General features: G+C 39.6%; 1 protein-coding gene across 2 annotated transcripts in view; it reads right to left on the reverse strand.

Annotated features, from left to right (window-relative positions):
• The window catches only part of GABBR2 (gamma-aminobutyric acid type B receptor subunit 2), a 487,842-nt gene that overhangs the window by 466,000 nt on the left and 7,339 nt on the right, over positions 1-14,503 (reverse strand). The window contains exon 1 of one of the 2 annotated variants that reach the window (XM_005242566.4): positions 6,422-6,766. The exons of the other annotated variant lie outside the window; for it this stretch is intronic. Coding sequence (XP_005242623.2) covers positions 6,422-6,667 — 246 coding nt within the window. The 5' untranslated portion in view covers positions 6,668-6,766. Of the gene's footprint in view, positions 1-6,421; positions 6,767-14,503 lie in introns of those variants that run through there. 2 annotated transcript variants of the gene reach the window in all.

Raw genomic sequence — 14,503 nt, forward strand, 5'->3', positions numbered from 1 at the left:
CAGTGCTTTACTGTGAAAGCTAAGAAAATTGCAAGATGTGTCTGAGAATGACAGCAGAATGGAGGCATTACTGGTGATATTTCTTTAGAGGCTGACTGCACAAGTCACAAATCAAAATCATGTAATTTGCTCCAAGAACAATAGTATTCACCAGAGATCTGGGTTCACTGAAACACAACACACCAGCATAAAAACCTGAAGTGAAGTTGCCCTAAATGAAGTGTAAAATGCACTATTTTTTCCAGAATGTGATTATTCTGATAGATCTCCATTTTCATTTTACAATGCAAAAAGAGGCATTTTATGAAACCTTCACAATAAACATTACAAAATATATATCTGTGTAGAATATCACACAAGCAAAATATCCACGAGGAGACTATAAGCAGGGAGGTGCAGAACAGGAGAAAGTGATTTTGTGAAGAATTTTGCAAGGGGTTTTGATGCTATTAGAAATAGAAAATCACAAACATTGTATTTCTCTATCAAAGAGAATTCTGGAAATAATCCATTTTGTGTTGACTGAGATGATTAACCTTCATAAAAAGAGTAATTTAAATTTTTACTTTTTTTTTATTTTGAATTTTCATGTGTGATCTAGTTCAAAACTCTCTACCACCTCAACTGAAATTAATTTTGAAAGGCAAATGTAAGTGCATGTAATTTCAAAAGTTATGTCAAGACTGTCTAAACTATCCTTCCTTTGGCTTTTGAAATTAAGGCTTGGTGATAGCAATGCAATTTTGTGATAGCAATTGTGATTTTGAAAGAAATTGTGCTCTGCATGAATAGTTCTCCTCACAATTTTCTCCTTATACAAGAGTTAAAAGAGTTAAAAGCGAGACCAGAGCGCAGGATATGTTTCCCCAGCATCACAAAATACAATCTATGAAGAAGCTGTGAATGGGGAGGCATACCCACGCCATAGTCATGCCCTTCATCAGCTCCGGTGAGTGGTGGCCTGGGTGCCCACGGGAGTGGCATGGAGGAGCTTCCCGCTCTTCACTCCTGGCCACAGTGCTGCCACCACCCCAGCTCCCAGCACACGGTATGGCTTTGCTGACCTGGTTTCCAGGTTTTCTGGCTAGACACGAGAGACCAAAGAAGGAGGTTTTGTAACAGACAAAGATGAAGAGGGGGTGGTGGGAAGTGAGTTCTCTCGACCATATGCTGCAATCCCACTGAAAGACAGAGGTGATGGAAAAGGCATTGTTACTACATCTTTTTACATTAAAATTCCCACAGACACCTAGGGTAGGCTCTAGCTGACGCAACACAGATCTCCACGTAGGAGACATCTACATCCATACTAACCAGCCGAGGCTCCCTTTGTACTTCACAGAGAGAGCTAAGCTTTCTCTAGGAAACAAGTCTTTTTATCTTAAAATAGTCACCTAAAATAGGTCAGATTAATTTCTCCACATAGAAGTGCCTACTTCTTGACAGTACAGGAAACCCCGCCACACTAGCTGAAGGGAGATATCCCCAGCTCATACCTCCAAACCCAGGTCAGATGAAGCCCTGTCTCAGCACAGCCCTTTTGCCCTGGACATGGCTGGAAGCACCCCTGGCTTCACAGCACCAGACCCCTCTCCTGAGTTGTCAGCCCTCACTGGATTCACCAACTGACTCCTCTGCTCCAGACTCCTTATGGCTCAGAAGCAGCAACAGGAAAACAAAAAATGCCAAGCACAAGTCATTTTTCTCACATCAGATGTCTGCCTATACACCATCCATATGTATAAGGCATATTATACCAAGCAACTTCAAAGGCCTGAAATAAATGGAGACACTGAGGAGATAGAGTAAAAAGATAGAATTACATCAATGAATAAAGAGTGAGTCCTTTGGGGCCAAAACATAAGAACTACATTTCTTTTTGCTATATGAGAATTAGCTCAAATAACATTTAGAAAGGGTTAACATAAGGCAACTGTTGTGTAGCCTTTGTACATCTCTGAACCTCTGCTGCACTGAAAAGTCAAACAGAATAAAACTGAAACTGGGTATCTTTTGTGGCAGTTCACAAGAATAGCTTATAAGGAATTTACCCAGGCTCATCTACTTATTCCTTTTCTTAAATACATGATTTAGAAAACAAAGAGCTATTGCCAGGAATCATAATAAAGACTTCCTGGAGGAAAAAAATATAGATAACAGAACACCTTTTCTTCTTGTTTTCAGTTAGACAGTTCTAATAATAGGGGTAGTGATATGGCAGTTTAAGAAAGCTAAAATTAGCATTTGACAAGTATTTTATGGTTCACGATGTTCATGCCTACGATACTGTATTGAGAAACTGTATTCTCTAAGAGGCAAAATAAAATACCTTGCTCATGTGAATGTTAGATGTCAAGAACTGACTTACTAAACACATGGCCTTGTAATAACTTCCTGGGACACCAATTTACACAAGTTTCCAAAATGTCAAGTCTTTACCAAATGTGAATGACATGACACTTTTGTTTCCTATGCCTGTCCTGGCAGGTGGTCTCATAGAGCATCTCAGAAAACATGAATGTACAAGAAGGATTTACAGATCATACGTAATGATCTGCATATGCAGTTGCACACAAGAAAACCAATAGCTATTTTTTCTTGTTTATGAAATAATACTCTAATAAATGATGTTGTATGTTAATGCCATTGCAAAATGTCTGTTTTTTTACTTGCTTTTTAACAGAAATTCCTATACATGTACAATCCAAAAAACCTCAGTTTACTGCATCTTGAGCTTGAAGCAGAATTTTTTTTCCTGTTTAGGTAGGATAAGAAAACAAGCACACCTTGAAATTTTCACTGTAGAAATAATTTGCTTATCAATGTCACTTTCACTGACTGTTCCACTGCTGTTTTGTGGTTGGGTTTTTTTTATTCATCACATAAAGGGTATGCCTTAAATAAGCCAACACACAGCTATCATGTTACTGTGTCATTCCATTAGAAATGAACCAGTTTATTCCCAAAGAAAAGACAACAACCAGCCTTTAAGTCAGACTGGGACATGTTGTATCATCCCTGTCAGAGATGATACACATTAGGATAGACTCAGCCAGGTGTCAACAAGCAATCTGAGTGCAAATCAACACTACTCAGAAAATCCCAGTGGTAGTTAGGTCTATTTGTATGCCTAAGCCAAGTCCCAGTTACAGCACATGAACATTTCCTGTTAACATCATCACTAATCAAAGCACTGGCTTTACAGTCCTTGTATTGGCTACTTACTCACAGAAAACTAGGTAATAATAGAAGAATAACTTTGAAGGACAAAATTATTGTTCTTTATCCACCAGTATAACTATTTTTAGATTTGCCTAAGTCTGTAAGAATCCATCAACCTGGTCACCCTGAGGATGGCACGAAAGGCGAGCCTCTATATGTCAGTCATATGGTGAAAGACAGAAATAAAGTGATACACAGACAGATCAATTATACCTGGCTGCCTACCCCCATGGGTAAAAACCTCAAGGGCATAATTTTCACCACTACACCAAAAAGCTGCTCCGTGGTTGGTTTCACAAATCTGCAGAAGTAGTTCTTCTGCTTTCCCACACACTTTGTCCAACACTTCAAGGATTAGGGCTCTCTACAAAACCCAAGTTCAGCGCTGCTTCAGCTGGAGGGGGGAAACACATCACACCCCTCTCCAAGATATGGCTGCTTGGGGTGGATTAAAGCGAGAGACATACCAGTCCTGTTAACACTGTCCTTCTGGTATAAATAAATAAACATTACAGACACAGATGTACTCTTTGAGGGATAAGCAGCCAACTACCAAACTGGAAGATCATTTTCACTCACTAGCTCTTCATTCTCAGTGAATGCTTAAGCATCTTTTTATGTGAAAGTGCTACATTATGACTGTTCAAGGGATTCCCACTTCCAAGGAATTGACAACACAGTAATTAGGAAACGCACATGAAATCATAGGAGACCTGAAAGAAATCAGTCAAAGAAAGCATTCAGTTCTCAGCTCAGTGCCAAAGCCACCAAGTTATAAAGTACACTGCTGAAGAAAGCTTTCCCAAAGGCTCCTGCTGAAACAGCTTCATTTAATACAAAGAACTCAGACAGTTGTTGCAAGAGTGCTTCCTATGCCTCATAGTTACCATTTGCATTCTGGAGTAGTGACAGCTTAATTAGTTGAAATAAAACAGTACCAAAGCAAAAGACTGAGAACCATCCCCAAAACACCCTCTGTGCAGTAGGGCAGTGCTCTCTCATGGGAGGCAGAGGATGTGGATTCAGAATCCAGGGGCACAGGACAGAGTACAGCCCTGCTCCCCTGTGCTCATGAATGAAGCTACAACACTGTTGAAGCCCTGTGTAAGACCACATATTGGGTGAAGTGATCTCTTTCCATCCTTACTTCAGCAAAAGCAACACAAACATTTTTGGATGTAACTCTTCCTAGTTAACTATGCCAAAAAGTCAGTTATATGTCCCACTCCTGAAAGATCTCACATCCAAAAAGCCAAGTATCTGTATTTTCTACTTAAAAGAAAATTAATTGAAAGGTTGTATAAGGTCACATACGACACATCTGGGCTCACAACATTAATAAACCGAGGCACATCAATATTGTCCCTGACAAACTATTAAATTCAAGGACCTCTGTAGCTTGTCTATAATCAGTATTTAAAACTCAAGAATGTGTGCTTTACTCTCAGAACCAGGAAGAAAAATCAGAAATCTTAATACCCCACATTTTGTTAATCCCTGACAACCCACCATGACATGTCTTTTCCAGGGGTTGTTTCAAAAAGAGAATTATGGATTACTTCGGTATTTCAATTCAAATTGTAGAGGTCAGTGCAACAGAGCTGACATTCTGTAGTTCAAATCTATTAAACATTTATGTGAGGAAAAATATTTTGGAGCTGCTCCTAGAACTAGAAACTATGCAAACACAACTAATGAACAACCACCTACACACCCCCAGCCCAAATGAAACAGGATTAAAAGCACTGAATCTGAGAAAATACGAGTAGGTTTTAATTGCTGATCACTTAAACTCACATCTACACTTTTCAGTTATTTAAGCTGGACATCTTAACCTTTTTACATGAGAAATTAAGACATATGCATTTCTCAGGACTGCATATAATTACATTTCCAGTTGGAAATTATAAACAAATAAATAAAATAGTAAATTGTATTAAAAATAATTTACAAGCAAGAATGTTCTCAATGAGTATATGCAGTTGATAGATTTGTGTTACATTATTAACCATGGAAGATCTCCTCAAGTAACTTTATCGCATATGGAATGATGTTTGTTATATGTAAAGCACTTCAAAAATTATACATAAGTGCTTATGAACCAAATGCACAATTAAAATTACATTAGAATTTCTCCCTTGGATAATTTTCTAGAGCATCAAAAGAAGACATATAATACCTTCTTCCCATTACATAATGCAGTGCAACTGTTATTGGTGTAATAATGTCAAATTTTAATAACTTAATCATTACAGTATAGTCCATGTTTAAAGGTTTATAGATAAGCAAATATATTGAGATGCACTACTTTGCAACTTCAAAATATTAAGCAGTTTACTACTATATATGGAGCCTGTATGCACATATGCCTGTAAATGCATATGAGGAGTCTGAGAGCATCTGCTCCACAACACGCCTCCAATGCTGGAGACATAAGTTCAAACCAGTGAAAATCTCTTTAAGAACAGGTTTACAGTTCCAGATCACCCAGATATGTGAGTCCCTCCTCTTAATTTTGTCACTGTTATTTTGGCCAGCCTAAAAGACAGGCCTTAGAAATTAATTGTCTTGATTTAATTTCTGCACAGAAGATAAAGAGCTATCTGAGTCCTACAAGAAAAAGTAAAACCCACAGCTTTTCTCAAATTTGAAAGTATTATGACGAAAGATACTAATACTCTTTATATCTAGCTACTGAGAACCCCCACCTCTTGAATCAGCTCTTAATTTTTCCCCAAACCAGCAAGCAAGGCTTTATAAAAACAAACACCCTGCCGTGATGGCGCAGCACCGACCTCTCTCCTACTCACGCAGAAGGCGGCAATCTATAGAGCTGTCACCAGAGAAAGCAGGAAGAGCAAGACACAGAACAGAATGCAGAAGAACAGAGCAACTCAGCAAGCCATGGATCTGGGGAACGCTTTCTGGGTACCTCAGAAACCCAGAGAGCCATAGGTGTTTGCCATCCCTCCTAATTCCCACGCTCTTTATTCCTACTTCTAGAACCAGCAGGGCATGATTCCACTGCAAGATCACTGTCACAGTCAGGCACCCACCTGAGAGCCCAAACTCTTCCAGAAAGCCATGTTCACAGTATTTTGGCAGAGCCACCAGGGAAGGATTCAGTCACAAGCTTCCAAAACTGTGCTCACAAAGGAGGCCCAAACGTTAACACAGCTCTACACCTACATCCATTTACCTGCGTGTCGTGGAATGATACTTGGAGTTCATAGTTCTTCAACATCCACGAATGCTTGTATAAATGTTTCAAGGCTAAATGGATGGCGGGCAACACGCCTGCTGTTAGGTTTGTCCGATCAATCAGGCAGCTGGTGGGTGAAAGCCCGAGAAGGGGGAGGCGGGTGCGATCCAGTTCCTCAGAGCACCTGATTATTAGTAACACAAACAGCGCCAGTATGTCTAGTTTCCAGTTCCAGAAAACCATCTTTGTTGGTGCATATCTCTTTCTTCCTTCCTTTCCCCTGCAGCCCACATCCCTGAAGAGCAGGCCTTAGATCCCCTGGTTGCCCGACATTTTGCAGCTTTCCTTTGCTTCAGTCAGCTGTGCCCCTCTAAGAAAGGAGCTAATTGTTATTAAAGGATAAAGACCTCTCTACGGCTGGCTTTCCAATTTGGACAGTAATCCAGCTCACAGCAGTGCTGTGAATCAATACTTCACAAGAATAATCTCTAGACAAATTGCTCTGCCAAGTCTAATTTTAAACATGTGTCATTTTAAACATTTCTATAGCAGAAATATTCATCCATAGGTGAAAAATTGATAAACAAACTAGTATGACTCCTTTGAAAATAGATATTCTAGGGACTGATTGAAGTGATTGCATACTGAACTCATATTTGCAGCAACCTGTACACTGTCGGGTCAGAAGACTGCTTTAGTCTGTTTAATCTTGAACAGATCACATTTTCAACTGGCTTCATACAGACCAAACAGGGAACATGCAGTCTTGAGCTTTGATATTTCATGCACTTCTAGTGCAAAAGCTGCATCAGCTGTAAGCTGTATATCCTCTGCCTGACTCTGCTTTTCTCAGAAGCCCTGAAAAGCAATGGTAGTTGTGAGCATATACAGAATCCAAGCCTGTTCCTCCCATGTACAAGCGTTTGACAGGCATTTCACATATTGTTGTAGCTAGCTAAGTAATTTCATCACACTATTTGCAGTTTTTCAAGTAATATGCCAGGCTACAGAATGGAACAGGTGCTGCGCATGCAGAAATGCAGAGAAAATAGTAATGTGGGAGATGCAGGAAAATCAAAACTGACCAGGGTGAGAAGGGAACATAAACAGGACCATCACACCAGAGAAGAGCCTGAACCTCTGTCCCCTGGCACTAGCAGTTTACTTCACCCCTCAGGCAAGCACCGTCCTCCCTGCTCCCTTCACAGCAGCAATGTCACTCTTCTGGTGTAAGCAGACACCTGGGTGATCCCTTCCCTCCATTCAAGCAGCCGGCTCTCCCCATGCACAGAAAGCCCCCTACACCTACTGGAATGCTATCAAAGGCAAGGGAGGGAAACACAAGAGCCAAGCCCAGGGACAGGGAGATGAGGAACATCTAGCCTGGGAGATGCCTGTTCAAGAAGAAAAAAGCTCCAACTTTCAGCACAGTGTCATTACACATGCAGCTGAATAGCAAATTGTTTTGCCATCTTGTGGAAATTCAAAAGATTTCAAAAGAAACACCCTGTACCAAGCTGGGATGGAAACCCAAAACCTCAAAGGTTTTCATGACTCAATAACCTGAAAGGAAAACAAATGGAAGGGCTCACAGGCAGAAGTTTAATTTGGTATAAATCAAATTTGAAATTACATGTTCAGAGCTTGGCAATTTATTTTATGAATAGTTGACATTTCAAAACAAAGTATTAGTTTGCTGCAGAAAGTAAGGGTGTTTTTTTAATTTTAATTTTCAAAATACAGTTTCCAGGTCAATACATTATTCTGAAACTGACATGAACTAAAAAGCTTCTACAGAAAATCTCCAAATAAAGTCTAATTATAAACATTCTAATTTATAATTACAATCTGTATATTGCATAACATGAGGGCATGGGAGTAAATAGATAAATAAAAGTAAAAGAGCAAAATAATATTGAGTAAAGAAGCAATAAATGTCTGCCTTGGGCCCAGCAAATAGCCCCAAGCAGGAGATACGCTCAATTTATTACTAACTGTCCACAGTGCCTCGTCTGCCAACTCACTTGCAACTGGGTGGGCAAGAAGAGAGCCCAATCAATTATTATTCCCCTCCATGCATTCTTGGACACAAATACAAGGGGAAATAGAAATACCTGATGCATAACCTTGCTTTTCTTCATCACCATTGTCTATAGTCAGAAAGCAGCAAGGCTGTATGGAGCCCTTCATGGCGGGCAGGAGGTACTGTTTTTCGTCCTGTACAAGGCTATGACCAAATCAAACGCAGCAGGGTCAAAATTTGTTATGGAACTCCCTATACTGATAAATTTAGCACATCAGCTAGGCACAATGCTAGTAGGAAGCACATTCCGGTAGCACAGTCCGGCATAGCAACAATTTAACACAATGACTTAATAGGTATTTTCTGATGCTTAGTCTTATGATTCTATAATGTGATTACTGAAAACATATTTTTAAACATCTTTTAAACTCAGGATGAAATTCTTCCCTGAGCAGAGGGCCAGTGTAGGCCAAGATGTTGCTTAAATCCCATTTAATACCTTTCTTAGAGGCTTAAACAGGATTTTGTTGATGAACAGTCCTTGAACCAGCCTTCTTTACCAGCATTATTTCAGCATTGACTACACTAAAGGAGAGGAGAGGGGGCAAGTGGGAGGTACTCACATTGCCAAACTTCAGCAGCTAAGGTGCTCTGCACTGCTCTTCTTCTTATGCCCAAATCTTTACATCAACTAAGTGGGAACATGGGGCTCCACGAGTCATAGCTTTGGCTCACATTTAGGTAACAAAAAAATGTGGTTTGAATATCCAGTATCCTCTTTTGTGTTCAGAAACCAAATATGCCACCACACCTCATTCAACCCGCATTGCCCAACCCAATGGCTTTAAATCCATGAGAGACCAATGGTGTATCAGAGGCTATGAAATAATTTTCAGCATCATATGGATGGACATACATTTTAAGGACATATATTGCAGGGAGCACCACCTCATTCTGTAGATATATGACTGACTTCAACCTAGATCAATATTTTTTTCTCCTTGTGCTACTTTTGGGTCTCCTCATCATTGCTGCATTTAACCCATGCCTGGCAAAGGAACAAGCACGATCATGTACTCGTGCAGCCTCGTGTTACTTGCTTCCTTAAAATCTGCTATCTGACAGAAACATTCACCTATGTAACCAGATGACTGTTTCTTACATCGTATCTTTATGGCTAATTGATCCTGTAACACCTGTGTCAAAACATGCCCATTTGTTTTCATTTTGATGAAAAAACCAGCCATGTTTGCCATGCATGTGACTGATCATACAGATACAATTTTCAGGTTTAAAATAACATCTCCTGAGGCTTAATGCCGACAAAAGCAGATTGGTATGCCCATCACACATTTGAAGACAGTGTCTTTCAACTCAGTTTACTCAACAGCCTCAGAATTTACTACCACAACATAAAAATTGTGAAATCTTGATCTGATAAATCAACTCACTGCATCTTATACGTATTTCTCAGACGTGAAGCTAAATTCCCACAATTATTTGAAATAGTACTAATTTTGAAATTTGACTTCAGTGTCAGAAAATGAAGACCATTTCATTTTAAACCCTGCCTTCAGCACTATTTTGGGAGTCTTTACCAAAGATAAATAATTGTTCTTCAGCACAGTAAGGATCACTATAGCTTTTGCAAGAGCTAGCTGAAAGCCTTAGGACAGAACTGGTGACCAGATGACTCACTGTTGGCATCTCCTTTGTGAGATCTGCACAAACTGAGTAATTTTCAGAGAGGGAAACTGTAGGAGGAAATTGTGCTCCCTCATAGATGCACTGTCTCTGAGAACTTAAAAAAGCAAAATACCCACCAAACACCTGGCATAAACCTATTGCCTATAGCCAATACTTTTCAAAGGCAAAAGGAGAAATCTTTCCTGTGTTGTCCTCCTTACCACATTATCCTCTGCCTTTATAGCATTTTAAATTGAGTTCTCAATCCCATGATCAGTATTTCTGAACCATAAATCACTTAAAGAGTTATTAGTTCATGTAAAAGGTTGACTATAGACTGTATTAACTGTGTTAAAGGCTGACTATATATTTAAGCCGTATGTCACCTCAGACATCCCACACAAAACTTCCTCCGCCTTGAGTAACACCCATTAACATTTATAGGATGTTCTAACCCCAGCCTCAAACGTTAGTTTTTTTCAAAGTAGGTTATCATTCATTCTTCTTGTCCCACGTGTCTCTGCTCTTGCTGCTTAATCACTCAGTGTAATTAGAGTACAGAGCATTCACACATCCTAAGAAACCTTAGTAATATATTGGAAAACATTGTGATTTATTTTGGATGGCAACTCCTGTTCTTATATCAAGACCAAGCCTCTCCCTATGCCAAGAGCAGCTTCAATATCGAGGCACTATTATCTCCTCTAATATATCCCAGCTTTTTAAGTAGCTGGCTATTCAGCTAAAATTATTTATCTCCCAGAGCACCACCCAAATGACCAGGCTACTAATACTTCCAACTGCCCTGCCAAGCAAGACTGACCAGATTGACTTGTAGGTAGCAAGATTCATCTGGAGAAGGCAAATGAAAATTCATTTTTGCCACAAATTCTAGTGTCTCACTCCTCATATGTAGCCTGAAAATCTCATCTCTGCTTCTTTTCCCTCTTCCTCAGCATTGCAGCACAAAGATCAAATTCATTTCCTCCATTCTGAACAGAAGGCTTGAAGAAAAGAGATAAAATTACTAGTATATACAGCATTGGTGAGATTATTTCTGAAGCAACAGATCAAATTCTAGTGGCAGCACTTTGAGAATGAAGATGACAAGCTGTAAAAGATTCAGAAGAAAGCAGAAAGCCACAGGAATGCATTTCCCCTCCACCTTCGGGCCGGGGGGAGGGGGGGGGGGGGGGAGCGGGGCAGGGAAGCTTGGTCTATCTACTTTAACGTTCACAGGCCGCTTAATCTGTAACATGCTCTACAATGGATGAAAAATGATTTCTAATAATACCAAACTTTTTAACTCCTTGGTCAACAAAAACACATTCTAACTTCCAGCAAATTATCCCCTTTAAAAGAAATAACCTTTAATAGATCAGTTAAAAAGAGCTGTTTGCTGCTCTAACTCCACCAAGGGCTTCTGCTGATATTGAGATAACACCTCCTGGTACCCACGACTGACATAATTGTGGCAACTGTATAGACCTGCCTTGAGTAACAAGGCCCGAGGGACATATGTCACTTCTTTTGTTTATATCATACAAGCTGTCATTTTTGCCAAGATCAAACATACCATTTCCATATATATGTTAATTACAAAAAAACCTTATTTTTTAAATAGCTGTTGTTTTAAAAAATACCTGCACCTTGCATATTTCTCAGCAACAAGATCTTTGAGATGCAATAATCCAATTCTAAAGGATATTTAATTCTGATAATGCTGAAACCAATCCTGAAAGGATCTGCATCCCAAAGGCTGAACAAAATCAGCATTTTATTCCACCAGGCAATTTGAAACTTTAAAGCAAGCAACTATGAATGCCTTTGTTCTTAATTAAAAGTGGCAATTCTAGGTCTCCTCCTCATAGAAGCACGTTGCATTTTCATAGGTGGGCTGGCTTGCTAAAGTGCTGAGCATTCAGCAATTCCCACTGCTGTTGACAGAAAATGCAAATCACTTGGTGCTTTTGCAAAGCAAATCTTTGGTTCAGGGACCTAACTTGAAACATTTTTTTTAATAAAAAAAAAAAAAAGCAGCTGATACCATTAGCATTCTTCACAGCAGGAAATCAGGAGCAGAGGGGAGCTTGGCTAAATTTAAAGATCTGGAATGCAAAGCTTTTTGTATCACTTTCTGCATGGTAGTATCTATTGCTATTTAACTTATTTTACTACATTGCATAATGTCTTCCTGCCACTAGCACATCCCTCCAGATTAGATTATCACCAACAACATGGAATTGGTCCCGCTTATAATTTTTAGAATGGGAGAAAATGGAAGGGAAGAAAGAGGAAGTTGGCTCTCTATCTCAGTCAGCCTCCTGTAAATTATTAATACTTGGAGCTCTCCAAATTCACAGGTGAGAAGGGAAAGCAAAACCCAAAGTGCTTTTACAGAACCTTGAAATTATATAAAAGACCCCAAAGAAATGCAGAGTTCATTATTTTTATATTCTGTGTGTACACTAAAATATCTCTGTATGATGCTATTAAGAAACACAAGGGTGTGTAGTCTGATAATCAAAATGCTTGAAAAATGTTATATTAGATTTTGTTAATCTGTCAAAAACTGTCACTTTATACAGACTAAAATTTGTAAAGAAAGATGTGTTCCTTGCTAGAAAAACATTAAATTCCCTGTGAAACCAGGGGCAGTAAACAGTGGAAAGGAAGTTAATTAGCATCCCAAAAGGGGCCTCTTAATACTTCTCCCTGGAGATTTTGGATGTAAAATGGTTACTTAGACACCTATTGTGTGTATGAGTCTTCACATAATTCTGTAGTTCAGTGAAGCTGCAGCAGAAGCAGAGGCCTATCGTAGGTAAATGGTAAATTAAAATACATAACTACTTTAAGGAAATTAAAAGATTGAGCAAATACATTCTTTTAAATATATATGGTAGTAATTCTTTAATTTTTTAAAAAACATATATTCTGGAAATAACTTAATCCGGCAGGCAGGATGAGTTCCTCTAATGGGGACTGTGGTAAAATGGTCACACTATGGTAGAAAATGTAAGGGGTGTAGAGAAGAAAATGAGGTTCAGCCAAGAACTTAAAAAACATTCTGCAGAACCAGCTACTCTGTGAAGGAGCACACGAATCCAGCAGATCCAGCTTGCCAAGAAGCAAACTAACAAGGTTGCCATGTATGGTCTGTGACCATCTGAAGAAGGGAAGAAGACTTCCGATTCCAGCAGGATCCAGTCCATCAGAGCCCTTCATACAAGGCTGGTTGCCCTGAATAGGCATAAAAAAATCAAAAAGCCTCAGTCATCCTGCACAGCCGTCTTGCCGGGCTCCGCAGAGAGGAAGGGACTGCAGGGAGAGCAGTGTGTGCAAAACCTGGGAGCTGAGCACTCACAGCTTCAGTGGTTACAGGGTCAGCAGAGTTTAAGCTGGGAATAGCAATGGACTTTTAAAGGGATTTCAAGCAAATCACTGAGAAAAGTTTTCCAGGGAGGAGAATTTTGGGGGATCCTCAACACAAGATCAGAGGGCTTTCTAAAGTACATATCCTAGTTCACAGTGCAGCAAGTGAAGTCCCCAGGTGAAATATATGGCCTATATTGTAAGAGCTGGATAATCCTAATGGTCCTCTGATCTTAGAACTCATTAATTATTTAAAAGAAATACCATGGCCCTAGTAGGAAACCTACGTTTTCTAATCCTATCCCTCAAACTCATGATGTTCACTTTAAAGCAATTAGTCCATTACCTGGGCCTTCATCTCTCAGGAGCCTCAGTAACAACAATTTGGACAGCCCTTCTGAATTAGCCCTTCTATTCCTCGTTCTTTGTGACTATTATTTTCAGAGAGAAGGTGGATATTTGCCTTTAAGTTGTTAGCTTTCATTTTCACATTTGAGAACACTTATTTGGAAAATACTATGGATAAAATAGAACTAAAGGCCGTTGATAATGAAAAACTAATGGCACAGAAATTGGACCTCAATCACTGACTTGGCAATGAGATTACATGGTTGTTCCATCACAAGGAAAAAAAGAAAACCTAAAAAAAAAAATATGTTTGCCAGACAGTATGTCCTGTTTCCACTCAGCAGGCAGTATCAAGCAGCCCCCAAATCCAGCAGATCTTACCCACAGCAAAATCCTCTGCAAATAGAGAAATCCCTGTCTAGCAAAGAAAACAGCCCTCAAAGTGTCAGTGGCATGGCAAGGGGAGACACAACATGACTGAAAATATATTCCAGCTATTCTTAAGGGTACTACCTTCCTTAAGTCAGAGCAACGCTGTGGCTGAACCAGTTTGCTTCAGGAGTCAAGCTACCGGTCCATCAATGCTGGAGCCAGGGACCACTAAAGTCTGCAAATCTCATTTCTAGCTCAGACAGACCCACAAATAC

Source organism: Falco peregrinus, chromosome 3 (genome assembly GCF_023634155.1).
Source record: "Falco peregrinus isolate bFalPer1 chromosome 3, bFalPer1.pri, whole genome shotgun sequence".
NCBI lineage: Eukaryota > Metazoa > Chordata > Aves > Falconiformes > Falconidae > Falco > Falco peregrinus.